General features: G+C 42.3%; 3 protein-coding genes across 23 annotated transcripts in view; 2 read left to right on the top strand and 1 right to left on the bottom strand.

Moving 5' to 3' along the window:
- USP54 (ubiquitin specific peptidase 54) overlaps positions 1-7,220 on the top strand; it is a 131,206-nt gene extending 123,986 nt beyond the window's left edge. For all 15 annotated transcript variants that reach the window (XM_059882675.1, XM_005226500.4, XM_059882674.1 and 12 more), the window contains 3 exons: positions 434-574; positions 4,043-4,229; positions 5,920-7,220. In XM_059882675.1, coding sequence (XP_059738658.1) covers positions 434-574; positions 4,043-4,229; positions 5,920-6,479 — 888 coding nt within the window. In that variant the 3' untranslated portion in view covers positions 6,480-7,220. The remainder of the gene's footprint in view (positions 1-433; positions 575-4,042; positions 4,230-5,919) is intronic.
- LOC112444726 (uncharacterized) lies at positions 569-10,122 on the bottom strand. Its single transcript, XM_024986834.2, has 2 exons — positions 9,262-10,122; positions 569-886 (listed from the first exon to the last, which is right to left on the bottom strand). The coding sequence occupies exon 1, from the start codon at positions 9,734-9,736 to the stop codon at positions 9,269-9,271; it is 468 nt and encodes a 155-aa protein (XP_024842602.1). The 5' UTR covers positions 9,737-10,122; the 3' UTR covers positions 569-886; positions 9,262-9,268.
- The window catches only part of PPP3CB (protein phosphatase 3 catalytic subunit beta), a 47,944-nt gene continuing 41,371 nt past the window's right edge, over positions 9,055-15,627 (top strand). For 6 of the 7 annotated variants that reach the window (XM_024986807.2, XM_024986804.2, XM_024986806.2 and 3 more), the window contains exon 1: positions 9,055-9,274. In XM_024986807.2, coding sequence (XP_024842575.1) covers positions 9,190-9,274 — 85 coding nt within the window. In that variant the 5' untranslated portion in view covers positions 9,055-9,189. The remainder of the gene's footprint in view (positions 9,275-15,627) is intronic. The other variant, NM_001099214.1, reaches the window with a different exon arrangement.

Genomic DNA, 15,627 nt, shown 5'->3' with positions numbered 1-15,627 from the left:
CATATGGCTGCTGCTGCTAAGTTGCTTCAGTCGTGTCCGACTCTGTGCAACCCCACAGACAGCAGCCCACCAGGCTCCTCCGTCCCTGGGATTCTCCAGTCAAGAACACTGGAGTGGGTTGCCATTTCCTTCTCCAATGCATGAAAGTGAAAAGTGAAAGGGAAGTCGCTCAGTCGTGTCCGACTCTTAGCGACCCCATGGACTGCAGCCCACCAGGCTCCTCCGTCCATGGGATTTTCCAGGCAAGAGTACTGGAGTGGGGTGCCATTGCCTTCTCTGGCCACATGGCTACTACCTTTCAAATATATCTAATTCAGATCTCTACTAGTGAGTCCTACTTACCCTATTCTCTCCCATATCCCTCGGGACAGAGTCTGTGGGAAAACCACAGGTCTGATGTTATGTGTCTGCCTGTGTGTCTGTGTGTTTGAAGGCCGCACCTTGCCAAGGCCCCAGCCGGGAATGTGGGGAGGATGATCAGTATGGTGCAGAGAACTTTCGGCGCATCTCACGCAGTCTCAGTGGCACCGTTGTCTCAGAGAGGGAGGAGGTCCCAGTCTCGTCCCACAGTTTTGTAAGTAGAATCAGGGTCTGTCTGTTTAGAGCATCTTCTTTCTCTTGCTAGGTAAAAATGTACTGTGGGTGAAGGGGCAAGAGAAATGGAAGGTTGTGATTTGGGGAAAGCCATGTGCACTCAGCAAAAATGAGGACATGGAATCATTATTTTTTTTGGTCACACATTTACTTGGAGCCCAGAAGAACGTTCTTTCCCTGTAGCAGTTCTGGAAGGTGTAATGTAGACTTCCTCAGGATGAGAAGAGTCCCAGAAGCCTTGAGAGGAGTCTCTGAGGAGCCATGACTGCTGACTGGGTCAGAATCCATTGCACTAATCAAAGGAAAAAGAAGAGATGGGATGACGTCTTGTTTTTCCTGTTCTTCCCCATCCTAGAAAATGACCCAGTGGGGTCCAGTGGGCTTTCAAGCTGAAATGAAGCATATGCATTGGCAGCAGAAGGAAAATGATTTAAAGTCCTCATCTTTGGGGCATTTCATATAGAATTAATGCAGTAATCTACAGATGAAAGGGACAGGGATATCCAAGTCAGCAGAGATCAGCAAACTCAAATAGTTTCAGTGGTTGGATTTCTAAAATGTGCCTTTTGAGAATTTCATACACTTGCCTGAGGCAACTTGAGATTTTATTAAAGTATAGGTCAGGATATAAAGCACCAGTAGTACATTGAAGCTTGCTCACCATGTCAGTTTGATAAAAATTTTAAAAAACAGGTCTTAAATATGTGGTATAAAAATAGAAAAGTACAAAAAGGAAAACTAAGTCTCTTCCACCAGTTCTTCAGATCCAGTTTCTTTCCCAGTGACTACCCAAGAGGTAGTCATTTTTTTCCAGTTTATTGTCATAAATTTATAAATAGCTCTGAACAGTTGGCCACTCTTTTTGGGAAAGGTGGTCTTTTCTGCCCAGCATTTGTTCTCATATACCTTTAATGGCAAGTTGTTATTTTCCTAGGAGAGTTGGCTTCCTTTTGGCCTGACTTCTGTATCATTCATTGATTCATTGATTCATTCTTTTAAACAAATGCTTTCTGAGCTTATCTTCTAGGTATTGTGCCGAAAAATGGTGTTGAGTGAGCTAGATACAGTCCCTGCTCTCTTGACTTTACAGTCTACTGGAGGAGACAGATAAACAATTATAATATAAATATGATAGGATTTGATGCTATGGAAGCAAAATAGAGGGGATATCTAAACCAGGCTTGAGGAATCAGGGAAGTCTTCCTGGAGAATTAAAATGAATGTAGCAGATAAAGGGGACTGAAGCAGATATTAACTGAGTTAGAAAAAGCTTTTTGGTGTGGTATGATTAGAGTCTGGCGAGGGATAAATGGAGAATGTTGACAAGTGAGACTGTTAAGACTATAAACAAGGGTCATCTCATGAACCATAGTAAGGAGTTTGGGAGAATAGAGAGATGTGGACATATTGGAGAGTCAACTAGGAAATTAAAATGTTTGGTGCCTACTTGCCTGGAAATGGGGAAAAGAGAATCAAGGATGATATCTAGGAATTGTGGGTTGATGATGATAATATTTGAGGGAAGAAAAGCAGGAATATATTTGGGGGGCGAGATATGTGCAATTCTGGACGTATTAAGCTTGAGTGGAGATAGATATCTGGTAGGCTTTTGATTCTGAGACATATAAACTTAAAATTTAGATTTGAGAATCATAGCCACTGAAAAGAGGAAGAGAATCGCAAAAAGAGGAAAAAAAAAACCAGGACATATCTCTGAAGAGAATCAGATTTAAGGTTCTTCTTTTGAAGAACCCCAAAAGGAGACTTGGTAAGAGGCTATAGAGATGCAGAGAGGACTGGCATCTGGTCCTTAGGCTACTTGGTAAATGCCTACCGTGTGCCAGGCTGTGTTAGGCGCTATGAGCACACACTGCTGAAACAGCACAAAGTATCTTACAATTTCAAAAAAGAAATAAGATACACTGGCATATAGATTATTTTATTTAATATATTATTTATTAAGTGCCTATAATAATCCTCCAGGAGCTGTTCAAGGTTATGGGGACACTGGAGTGAAAAGAAATGTATTCTAGTAGGAGAGAAAAGACATTAAACAAGTAAACTCCAGACAATGTGTGATAAAGAATAAAACAAAGCAAGAGGCTAAGGGGTAAAGAGGTAATAGTGGTTATTCTCAGGGCTGGTTTTGATAGAGTAGTGAGGAAAATCAGCTCTAAGAAAGTAACATGTGATGAGAGACCTCAGTGATATGAAGGTGTAAGCCATGGGAAGAGCATTCCCAGTAACAGAAACACAAAGTGTAAAGGCCCTAAGGTGGAATAAGCTTCGTAGGTTTGAAGAACGTTACGAAGGTTGGAGTGTAAAAGGCACAGGAATGGTAGGAGATAAAGGGAGAAAGATCAGCTTTGCCATATCACATGGAACTTGCAGGCCACACTAAAGGAGGCTGTGGGCTGGAGATAGGAAGACTAAATTGGAGGCTGCTGCAGTGGTCTAGTTGACTTTAAATATAAAACCTGTAGGTAGAAATGACAGTATATGGCATAGGCAACTAATGGAATTGTGGATTAAAAGTGCAAAATCAAGGGGAGTGTCAATATTTTGAGTCTAGGTGACTTAAGAAAATACAGTACCAGAGGGAGGAGTTGGGAAGAATGTTGGTTCAGTTTTGGACATGTTAGTGTCTCATATATTAAAAGACATATTTCTGAGACTTTGCCACATAAGTGAATGACAAATGAACAAAGTAGGTCATAAGCAACAGTGGGTACAGACTTAACAGGCAGCACCAAAATGGAGACTGGAGTGTAGCAGTAACAGGAGAGATGGAATAGAGAGTTTCTGACTGGACATTTAGGGAGATATTAGTTCCCAATATCTGACTGTATATTTAGGGAAATATTAGTTCCCAATATTTAGAGTGAGTGTAGAATTTTTCCATCTTTTTGGCTTTCTGAATTTCTCTCTCATTTCTTCTCTGTTTTACACTTTTATTAATTTTTTTAGAGGCTTCTGTTATTTTTTTTTTTTTTTAACCACACCACACGTCTTGCAGGATCTTAGTCCCCTGACCAGGGATTGAACCTTGACAGTGAAAGCTTGCAGTCCTTACCACTGGATAGCCAGGGAATTTCCCTCTTCTCTATTTTTAAATTTCTATCTCATTCTCTAATTTTGATAGTAGCATTAAGGACTTTGCTAAAGACCTTGATTGGGAAAGTGAGGGTTATGAGGAAGACATATTAAGAGAAGAGAACTGTACTTTGGTGTCTTAAGTTCATAGTGGAGGATGTTTCACAGTCAGGATGTTTCCTAGAGGGGCTGATGGGAAGAGTGTCGAGTAGATTGGGTCCATCTCTAGGTTAAGGAATGTTTGTACTCTAGTTCCTTCCATATCCCCCTGCTTCCCTCACTGTGTTTACCCAACCATAGCCTGCTGTGTGTTAATCCTCATCTCTATGTTTTTTTTGTCTTGTCTCATTGTAAGGATTCATCAAGCGTGAGGAAAAAGCCTTTGGAAACCCGGCATCGTTGTTCCAGCTCCTCTTCCCTCCCTGTCATCCATGACCCTCCTGTATTTCTCCTTGGTCCCCAACTCTACCCACCCCAACCACAGTTCCTGTCCCCAGATGTCTTGATGCCCAGCATGGCAGGGGAGCCCCATAGACCCCCAGGTAACTCTCCCCAAATCTAATATTATGTGCTGGAATGTAGTACTTTTCCAGGGACCTGGAAGAATCAAATCGGTGCATCTGTTGGGGGGTGGGGAAGGGGAAGGAGGGTCCTAAGGTGGAGTTGTAAAGGGAAATGAATTATTGCTTTAAAGATCAAGCATTGATCTTGATGAATCATGACTGAATCATTTCTTGGGCAACATGGGGTCTAGACCAGAGCTCCCAGAATCTAACTACTCATGAAAATGAACTGCTTCAGCTGTGATAAGATATGATTTTAACTGACCCAGGGAATTAGTACCCAGTCTTTAGGATCCCCCAAAACAGGAAATATCATCTCTATCGGCTGTTTTTCTCTCCTTTTATCCCAAGTCTCAGTTGAGGGATGGTCTAGGAGGATGAGTAGTGAATGGCAGACTTGGAAAGATCCCATGCACAGAATACCCATGCCACGTATAGAGACCCAGACAATCCTGGGGAAGGTGGGCAGCATCCTTCTGGCTTGCTTTGACGCTCCACAGCAAGATTTGTTCCATTTTTCCCCTCATGGACCAAATCTACAATTTGAGGCAGTGATTCTTAATGAGAAAGGGGAGGTGCCAGTGGCATCTACTGGGTAGAAAGGCCAGGGATGCTGCTAAACATCTAGCAATGCACAGAGAAGTTTCCTTGCACACCCCTACCCTACTCCTAAGACAAAGAATTATCAGCCCCAAATATCAGTAGTGCCAAAGTTGAGAAACTTGTCTATGGGTATAAATCCCCAGGGAAAAGAATCTTCTTAGACCTGAGTAGTACTGTTGATATTTGTGCCCAAATTTTAGGGAGCTTTAGATAAGCAGGGCTTCTGGATAAATGGACTTCTTATTACTCAGTGGAGCTGCCAGGTCACCAGCATCCTTTGAGAGTTACTAGAAGTATCTGATCATTAAGGCAGCATTTATTGCAACTTGTTCTGCACCAAATACTACAGTAAATACATGGGACAAAGAAGGCAGTTCTCTGCTCTTAAAGAGCTCAAAGTTTCAGTAATCAGGTATATATATATATATGTGTGTGTGTGTGTGTGTGTGTATAATACAGCTATTGATGGAATTTAAAAAGTAAAAATGAGAAGTACTGTTTAGAAGTGACATTTGGAAAATTAGTTATTTTGCTTCTTTTAAGTAAAGGGGAATCAATGTATAGAAAAGGCATTCTACATTATGTATGTGGGAGTAGTGCAAACAAAAGCAGAAATCTTGGAGAATGAACACGAATGTAAGCAGATACAGTTCAACTGGAGTGAAAGTACCATGTTAAGAAAAACTGAGTGATGTTTTGGAGTGGTGGCTCTAAGGAGTAAAATTATCACAGAGAACATATATTTGGAATATCAGAGAGCCATTCATGTATGTGTGTTTGTGTCTGTCTGTCTGTCTTTTGGAGGACAGATTATAATGCAGTGAGATAGGAGTATGGCAACATCCAGGAGACTGTTTCATTTGCACAGATTGGCAGTGACTTGATTTTAATGTATATTAAGAATTTTTAAAAATGACATTAAAAGCAAAGCTAGGTTCCTTCTTTCCCTTATTTGTAAGTTTTTAAAGAGGCGGGGAGTTGAAAGGAACAGCCAGGAATGGTCCTCTGGGAAGGATAATGGTTTTACTGAAGATGCTCAATCTTTGGGTTTCTTTTCTCTCCCCAGGAACTTCGAGGAGTGTCCAGCAGTTTCTGGCTATGTGTGACAGGGGTGAAACTTCCGAAGGGGTCAAGTACACAGGAAAGACTTTGAACTACCGGAGTCTCCCCCATCGTTCCAGAACAGATGCCTCCCGGGGACTGTGGTCAGAGGCCAACCAGCATGTTGGGGCCAGATTCCTGACTACTCCAGGGTGCAAGCCTCAGCTAACCCACACTGCCACGCTACCAGAAAGACACCAGGGCCTTCAGGTTCCTCATGCTCAGTCCTGGGGGGATCTTTTCCATTCACCCTCCCACCCTCCTGTTGTTCACCCTGTGTCGCCACCATCAAGCAGTCTTTGTGTACCCCTGAGGTCAGCTTGGAATTCAGGTCCTGTTCCAGGGTTTCGAGCCCCTGGTCCTCGAAGAGTAGATATGCCCCCGGATGATGACTGGAGGCAAAGCAGTTATGCCCTGCCATCTAGGCACAGGAGGACAGGGAGAGAGGAGTTTCTCTTTGTCCTAGCAGATGCCCCTAACAGAGAACAGATCAGGGCTAGAGCCCTGCAGCACAGCAGGTGGTAAGGGTCACCCCTTTCCTCTCCTGGAGCCACAGCTTTCTCTGTTAAACTGTACTGCAGCAGAATTGGTACCCTGCATCCCTGCCAGGGTTGTGCAAGTCTTATCTCAACACAGAGTTGGCAGTTTCTCCCAGGGGTGCCAGGAACCCCTAAGGAGACCTGGCTCTTTGAGGGAATATTTGAAACTTCAATTTCCATTCACCTAGCAAAAGGAAGCAGCTGCTGTTTAGGGTTTTATTTGATCCACTTTAAAGATGAATCCATGTTACTCTGGACACCAACCATTCATTAGGATCTTAGGGTCACCATTTTATTCTTGAATACTCTAAGCCCTCATATTCTGTTCCCTGTTATATTACCAACTTCTATGCTTTGTTTTATCCACCTATCCCTATGATCCAACCTTCTGTCTTCTCCATCCCTCATTCTTGGCGGGACATGTAGCCCTGTAGTCTTGGTCCTGACCACATCATTCAGGCTAGCCCACCTGCCCGGACTGTCAGCCTTCCCTCAGCCCCAAACCTTAGGCCTAGAATGTGGGGCTGCCAACATAACATTTACTCTTCAGAACAAATGGGAGTCAGGCACACTAACATACCCTCCTGTCCTCAGCAGCACAGCCATTACTGCCACTTGCTCAGTCGCCGCTGTAAACCCTCAGAGTCAGCTGAACTATTTTAGGGCCAAACATACTGTTTTTGTAAAGTATTTTTCATTAATAAATCTATAAGATAGTTCTATTTAATTCCTTGTCATTTAATTGTCTATTTGATTCCTTTTATATTTTCTTGCTCTTTTGTATTGGGCTGGGGAAGCAAGAAATAGCAATTTCCAGTGGCCTGGGGCTCAGTATATGGCTTTTGACTGAGTGAAAGTGAGGAGCCAAAGAGGAGTTGAAGACTGGTTGAAGGGTATGTATTCAAGGTAGGAGTCAATGAGTCCTAATATGGAGTGACTTTCCTTGTTGTTATTGCTGCTAGTATATTTTCTATCCCTTTCCTGCCAAGAGGCACTCAACACATTACATACTTTCTCCTTCACTCCTCAGGGAGATTTTCTGGGATTCAGACTCCTCTTACAAACTCACTCCTGATCTAGGTACCCGTTGTGCCCTCCCTCTACAAGTTTATCATGTGCCTCTTATCCCTTCCTTGCTCACTTCATATGGCTGCCCCTTCCCTTCCCTCCAGAATTATATGGCACTTCCATGTAAGAAAGATCCAGTTTCACCCCTTCCTCACTCGAAAATTCATCTCCCTCTAAAAAATAATATGTGAGCTCCCTTAGCAAACATTACCCACTGGGCATTTCTCTTTTTCTTAGATTATTCCAGCTCTCGGGATCATTAAGATTGACAAGTCAAGAGGTAGAGAGATGGTCTTTAAGTCTTTTGGACTGTTGCTTGCCTGAGCACATGTAGAATTGAGCAGGAGGATGGGCAGGCATTTCTCACTCTATCCTACTTGAGTCCTATGCCATCAAGATATATAGATCTGGGACTTCCCTGGCAGTCCCGTGGTTAAGACTCCGCGCTTCCACTGCATAGGGCACAGGTTTGATCTCTGGTTGGGGAACTGAGATCTGACATACCTCTCAGTGCAGCAAAAAAAAAAAAAGATATATAGATCTTAGGATATTCTGATCCCTGCTACTGATCCAGTACCTCTCCTGGGGTTCAGTTCAGTCGCTCAGTCGTGTCCGACTCTTTGCGACCCCATGAATCACAGCATGCCAGGCCTCCCTGTCCATCACCAACTCCCGGAGTTCACTCAAACTCATGTCCATCGAGTCGGTGATGCCACCCAGCAATCTCATCTTCTGTCATACTCTTCTTCTAATAATTATCCATTGAACAATCATTTCTTGTCCCAATACTCCCTTCCCCAAGAGTGTACATCTCTTTAAAGTTTCCGTAGAAAACCTGGGCCCACATTCTATCGTAGAGGTATTTCTTATGAGGAACTAATTTCCAATTCCCTATTGCCTTCGAAATCTCTTTTCTCAGTGAATTAAGAGGGAGGCTGTGTCCTTTTCAGGTGAATTTCGTAGACTCTTTGAACATCTGTGACAAAACCCTTCCTTTCCTCTTACCTGTTTTGATTCTGAACCCTTGGAGACTAGTCTGCTCTACCTGCATTCTTTGCTTTCAGACTCTTGACAATTCCAGGCTGTAAACACAAGGGCCAGATTCTCTCTCAAACTCCATTCTGAACCGTTGCTTCGCTCTAGAACCTACAACGCTTCCTCTAGTTCTTCTGTCAGTTATCAACCGAAGTACCCGGATCTGATAGTCAAATTGTTATACTTTTTTTTTTTTTCTCTCTATTTGCGGGAGATTCTTAGGTTTGGTCAGGTCTCCCCATCTTTCTAGGAGCTCCATGAAAGCCGGTGTCGTGTTCCCCAGCACTCATTCACCGCAGGAACTAGCTACAGACAAATCATCTCTCCTCACTCTTTTATTTCTGCTTGCCCAGAATTTTAAGCTGATCCCTTGGCATGGTCTTGTTTCTCTCCTAGCTTCAGTAATTTTGCTCAAGTCCCTAGAGCCTGCTCCGCCCCCGCCCCCGCAAGCGCGGTGCATGCCGGTCTTAGCCCCTCTGTAGGGAAAGAGGGTCCGCCATGTTCCCCGGCGGCGCCGCCGCTTGGCTCTGGTAGCCGCCGCCCCCGCCCCCAGCCCCGCCCGGCCCAGCGCGTAGCCGAGCCCCGGGCCCAGCATGGCCGCCCCGGAGCCGGCCCGGGCTGCACCGCCCCCACCCCCGCCCCCGCCGCCCCCTCCCGGGGCTGACCGCGTCGTCAAAGGTGAGAGGTGGACGAAGCCCTGGGGGCCTGGCCTGATGAGATAGCTGTGTGAGGGCGGGCGGGAGACCGTCCCCTCCGGAGCGGGCCCGGAAGGGCGGGCGAGTGACTGGCTGCCTCACTTGGGGAGTGGCCCCTGGGCGGGCCCCTGCTGGGCTGGGCTGAGTCGGTGGCGGCGGCTCCGAGGTCTCTCGCTTGCCTTCGGGCCGTGGCAGAGGTTTCGTTCTGTAGGTCTCCTAGCTGGAGGGGTGAGGCTACTAGTCGCAGTGAGCCTCTTTCTTTTCCTGCCCGCCGTGTCAAAGCGGCCCAGAGGCCGCGATTAGCTTCCTGCACCGCGACAGCTGCACGCCTGGCTTGCCGGGGCGAACGGAGGGGCTCTGAGACCTTCAGCCACGCGGGGCTGGGCGATGAGCAGTCAGAAATCACCTCGCCTTTGGCCCACGCCTGCTCCCCTGTGACAGCCATCCGCCCTATTCGCGCCTAGTTAATGCCAGCCGCAGGGGTTCGCACTCGGCCCTCAGGTGTCACCCCGCGCGGAAATTGGGGGAACTGTATGGGATTGGACAAGGGTGAAGGGACAAACCAGAATTTGAGGGCCCCGGGTTTAAGTGCATACCAGATGAAAAAAAGACAGTTAAAAAAAAAAAAAAAGCGCTTCGGGGATAGGCAGAAGCATTTACTTAGAACCCGCAACACTGGTCAGAGGGCAAGAGGGGTTAGCCCTCCCGTGCATGCAAACGCCTACAGACTCCCCCTAGAAGAAAAAATTAAATATTTCTCAGCTGGTGCAGAATTTATGATTGTTTAACTACAACAGGTCATCACATTAATTTGAAATACAGAAATTGAAGGCTAATTTAGAATTGCTTAAAATTTCCATGCTTTCTGGGAGAGCCCATCAGCTTCAAACCCTGCTGTGGAGGTGAAGAACATAATTTGAAATGATTTTTCTTTATCATGTAGCTTGGTCAATAAATTGAAGTCATTTTAGAATAAAGTTTTCTTTATTGTATCACATTTATTTTTGAAAGATAGATACTTCTTTTATTTGTTTTATTTATTTCATTCAACTTCTCAAACATACTGGCATAATGTTTAAACACTGTTAGCCCAGTTTTGGAAATCTGACTAGACATGTTTCCATTAAAATATTTAAAAACAAGAAAAACTTTTTGTTTTGTGGTTTTTATCAATTCTAGCCTCCTTTAATGATAATACTAATTTGTATCTAGATTTATGTAGACAATTTTAAAAGCTTAATCGTGTATATATTCGGGCCAGGCATCAGCTGAAAAAAGCTTTTATGGAATCCTTGTCCCAAGAAGTCTTTTGAAAAAGAGAAAGAAAAAAGATTGGCAGTTCAGACATTCATGCTATCTTGAAGTTTTGTTGGGTTGGGAATAGGAGACATGAGCTGCCTGTTAATTTTCTGACAGTATGCCTGTGCTGTGTTAATTTCCCCTGGCACTTTTCACCCTACTATTAGATGGGACAACCAGTCACATTTCTGAACAGTAAGTTTATGCTGTACTTAGCTTGTGAATCTTCTTGTTTTTTTTGTCATTTATATGGTAATGTTTCCCTTTTACTGCTTTAATACAGTAAAAATAAGATTCCAGACATAGGGCATATTCCTTAGGAGTGGGTTGTGAATATAAGACATAGTCATATTTGCAGTTTATTGGTATGAAATAAAAGTCATTTGATTTAGGTAAATGGGAGTTTGTTGATATAGAAAATCATAGTCGAACTCTTGGATATAAGGTCCCATGTACTTAGTAGTATGCTCTTCAAGACAACTTTCATTTCTTTATGGAATTCGTTAGCCAGTTGGAATGGCAGATACGGATCACATGCTTTAGAGACAGTGTGCAATAGACTGGTTAGTGATGCTCCAGGAGTTTTTGGCTTCCTTGGAAGTTACTGGGAAACTTACCTTTCATTATAGAAATCTTTTATATTTCATTTTCAAGCTTCTTTCTTGCCTTCCTCAGTAAGTAATTGTAATATAATGTTGCATTTGATGATAACACCAGTTTGCTGAAGCTATATAACCACGGTGCTAATTCAACTTAAGTTTAACTTGTTACAAATCTAGATTTAAGTCTAGTATGTGCTAGTTTTGCACCATTTCATAGTGGTAAGGTTATAGAGACCATTATTGGCATTGAATATAAATAGTATTTTACTCCCTGAAACTTTCCCCTGTTGTTTCAGATTTTATACTCTTACACTTCTAGCCAAGAGGCCTGTGTTTTATGGTCACATAGGTTTTAAAGGGGAATAGGTCTTCTGTGTTTAGTATCAAATGCCTGAATTTCACATCATGTGAAGTTTGAGGTCTTGGAATATGGTAGGTGATTCATGTATAAATTATCTATTCACTGAAATTATTAGTGGTAATTCCATATCCCTGATGATGGGTGATTAGGTTTCCTGGTTCATTAAGACAGTTCAGTTCTGGGCCTGCTCCAGCTTCTGGCTCTGGTAAATTCATCTGTTTGAAAGTTGGTGGAGCCCAAGTGGTTTAGGTGAGAGAGTATGCCCTCTTAACTATTTTCTGTTAAGCATTTTTCTGTCTTTAGCTAACATAGTAAGTTGGCAATAAGAAAATAGAAACAAACTAGGAAGAACAGTTAATTTTTCCTAGTGCCTTTTTGCCACATCAGCAAAATTGGTGTGTGTAAAATTAAAGCATAAAACCCTGAATTTATTTATATTGTTCTTCCTCCTCCCCCTGAAATTTACTTGACCTGAAATGTCCAGGTACTTACTTTTTTCCCTCAGATACTTTTAAAATGTACTTTTTGCTGTATAGAAGAGGTCCCAGATTTGTAAAACTAGATTTTCCCTTGAAATTAATAAATCTATTACACTTAATGCAAAAATTCACCTTTATTGCTTACATTGCATTGTCTGTTTTGTGTATGTGTTCATTTTAGCACCCACAGTGCTACTCACTTTCTTTTTTATTCAGCATGTTTTACTCCCTAGGTTTTATTATCCTTATCTCTTAAATTATCAGACTTTGAGATTGAACCAAAATGTGTGTGTTGTAAGTTTTTTACCTGTTATGTATCTAATGGGCAGCCTTATGATTCATTTAGGTTCTGTTGCCTGCCGCCCTGCTTAAAAATCAGAGGTTGTTTGGCTAATGTGTTTTCCAGTACCTTAGCTTTAATAGGATTGCTTATTTTCATTACAGATTTTTAGATGACCCACATAGGTCTTGGAGTCACATAGCTTCTTCAAATGTGTGAGTGTGTGTGTGTGTGTGCGTGCGCTAATTCTAGTTCATTATGTTTGCTTGTTTTTTTGAATGATTTTATTTATTTATGGCTGTGCTGGGTCTTTGTTGCTGTGTTTTCTTTTTTCTAGTTGCAGAGAGCAGGGGCTACCGTTTAGTTGTAGTACGAGAGCTTCTCCTTGTAGTGGCTTCTCTTGTTGCAGAGCATGGACTGTAGGGCGTGTGGGCTTCCGTAATTGTGGTACGTGGGCTCAATAGTTGCGGCTCCCAGGTTCTAGAGCACAGGCTCAATAGTTGTGGTGCATGGGCTTAGTTACTCCGTGGCATGTGGGTGGGATCTTCTCAGAACAGGGCTCGAACAAGTGTCTCCTGCAATGAGAGACAGATTCTTTACCACTGAGTCATAGGGAAGCCCTAGTTCATTCTATTTTAAAGCAACTTGATTTTTAATTTTTTTTTAAACAAAATCTGTTTTATGGACTTAACCTATCTAAAAAAGATAATTCTTGAAAATGATTTTCCTTTTCTTTTTTACCCTAGTCAAACTGTTAAGCATACTAAAATAAATCTTCAGTACCATGTGTCCCAGAGAAAGCAGGGGAACAGAGAATAGTGTGTGTGTATGTGTGCATGCGTGTGTGTGTGTGTATGAGACAGAGAGAGCAGTGAGAAGGAAAGAGAACACTCTGGCAACAAGTCATCTTAGAAGGAAAATGCCAAGGAAGAAATACAGGTGCTCAGTAGTGAGGCAAAAGCTTCAGGTTCCGGTGCTATTGAATGAATTGGCAAGAGTTATAAGGAAAAGTTGGGTGAAAGAATTTTGATTTATTAGATGAGATGTGTTTTAGTGCCAGTCCTGTGATTTCATTTCAGTATAAAAATGTTTATTTTTACATAGAGATGAAATAAGCTAACACTAATTGACATTTTTATATGGTATGTAAAATTTATTTTTGAAATTCAAAGTAACCAAATAGCAACTACTTATTTAATGCCTGCCATATACCTAAAAATTGTTCAGAAACAGTGTAAAAGGTAAAATACAATCTTGGTCCTTGGGGAAATAGGTTCTCATGAAAAGTTAATAATTTATGTCATAAGGCTGTGTGATTAATAATTGCCAGTTAAGTGGCAGACCCAGCAAGTTGAGTTCAAAGGAGATAGGAATGAATCTAGATTTGATTGGTCTAGCAAGGGTTTGTATAGGAAGAAAGAGCTTTGAGGATGGGTAGGATTCAAATAAGCAGAAGATTGGGACCATTTATTTGTGCATCATTTATTGAATACCTCTTTGTACCAGACATTATACTAGGCATTAGGGATACGGAATTGAATTAGATATATTAAGTAAGATAGATTTTTCTTGGAGGCAGTCTAGTGGAGGAGACGCTATTGCAAATAAATAATATAATGAATTAGGTACGAAGTGCTGTTGGAGCTGTATAGAGGGAATTGACTCTTACTTGGAGAGAAAGCTTCACTGAAAGGATTATATTTTGAAGGGAGCCTTACAGGATGAGTAGAATTTCTCCAGATATTAAGGTGGGGCTGAGAAGGAGAAAATATTTTCTAATAGAGAAAACAGCAGTAGAAAGGCATGGAGTTTGAAAAAAGCATGGAGTGTGTGACAGTATTGTGTAAAGTTCTTTGCAAGAAATAGCAGATGAAAAGGTTTTTTTTGCACACCAAGTTGAGGACCTGAAACTTAGGGAGTATAGCCTCTGGATGATTAAGAACACTGGATGATTAAGACTGCCTGGGTTTGAATTAAGACTGCCTAGTTCTGCCTCCGGAGAAGGCAGTGGCACCCCACTCCAGTACTCTTTCCTGGAAAATCCCATGGACGGAGGAGCCTGGTGGGCTGCAATCCATGGGGTCGCTAAGAGTCGGACACGACTGAGCGACTTCCCTTTCACTTTTCACTTTCATGCATTGGAGAAGGAAATGGCAACCCACTCCAGTGTTCTTGCCTGGAGAATCCCAGGGACGGGGGAGCCTGGTGGGCTGCTGTCTATGGGGTCACACAGAGTCGGACATGACTGAAACGACTTAGGAGCAGCAGCAGCAGTTCTGCCTCAGTCATTTCACTGAGGACAAGATACTGAGTATCCCCAGCCCTCAATTTTCTCATCTGCAAAATACAGTTAATAAAGTTACGGGATTTTTGAAGGATTAACAGAGACAATTCATGAAAATTTGTACCATAGTGCCTGGCCTGACACATTATTGAAAGTTTTAAAGTAGAGGGATGACCCAAATGTTTTGGTTTTTGAAAGGTAACATGATATTGTTGATAAGTGATTACTGATTAAAATGGAAGAGACTAAAATCAGGGTGTCAGAAGGTTAATGGAGTAGTCCAAGTGTAGAATGACCATGGCATGGATGAATTATGAGAAAGAGAAAAACCAAATATGACACAAATCCTGAGTAATAATTAGAAAGTAGATATACAGGAGCAATGACTGGATGTGGGAATGAAACAGGTAGAAGAGCAAACTTTTTTAAGAAAACAGTAATGAGACTAATTTTGCTTTAGTGATTGTTTAAATTGAGCAGTTGTAGTTAGAGGCAGAGATTGGAGTGATAGGTAAGAGACAGGGGATGGTTAAGAAGGACTTTGAAAAATAAGTTTCAGACTTTGTCTCCTTTATTCATTAGTCCTTTTTGGACTAAACAGGAAAGGGTAGAAAAGAAATTAGGGTGGAAACCACCCCAGTATTTTGAGTAGATTTATTTAGCTGTGCTTTGTACAATAAAGGGGGAGGAAAAGTAGAACTTAGATTTTTCTAGTATACAAAGTGATAAGAACTTGAACTAGCATTGCAGCAATGGAGATATTAAAAAAAAGAGAGAGAGAAAATTTTAAATAGAACTAGAGTCCAGAAAGAGAACAGTGACATCGAAATTTTAAATCTGAGTGACAAAGAATGATGATATCATAACAAAAATAAGCCAGGAAGGAGAAACTAATTTTTGAGGGAAGGGGATCGTGTTCAGAGAACCACCACAAATTAAAAGGAATTCAGGGGATACCTAGAAATTTTGAAGACAGTTCTGTAGTATTTATTGGAGACGGCAATGGCACCCCACTCCAATACTGTTGCCTG

The sequence above is a fragment of the Bos taurus genome, chromosome 28 (genome assembly GCF_002263795.3).
Source record: "Bos taurus isolate L1 Dominette 01449 registration number 42190680 breed Hereford chromosome 28, ARS-UCD2.0, whole genome shotgun sequence".
In the NCBI taxonomy this organism is placed as follows: Eukaryota; Metazoa; Chordata; class Mammalia; order Artiodactyla; family Bovidae; genus Bos; species Bos taurus.
The sequence above is the reverse complement of the archived record's forward strand: the minus strand, read 5'-3'. Positions and strand labels throughout refer to the sequence as shown.

What these genes read in the sequence shown, in the direction of transcription:
- LOC112444726 (XM_024986834.2), bottom strand. Translation starts at nt 9,736, where the DNA reads ATGGCTGTCACAGGGGAGCAGGCGTGGGCCAAAGGCGAGGTGATTTCT.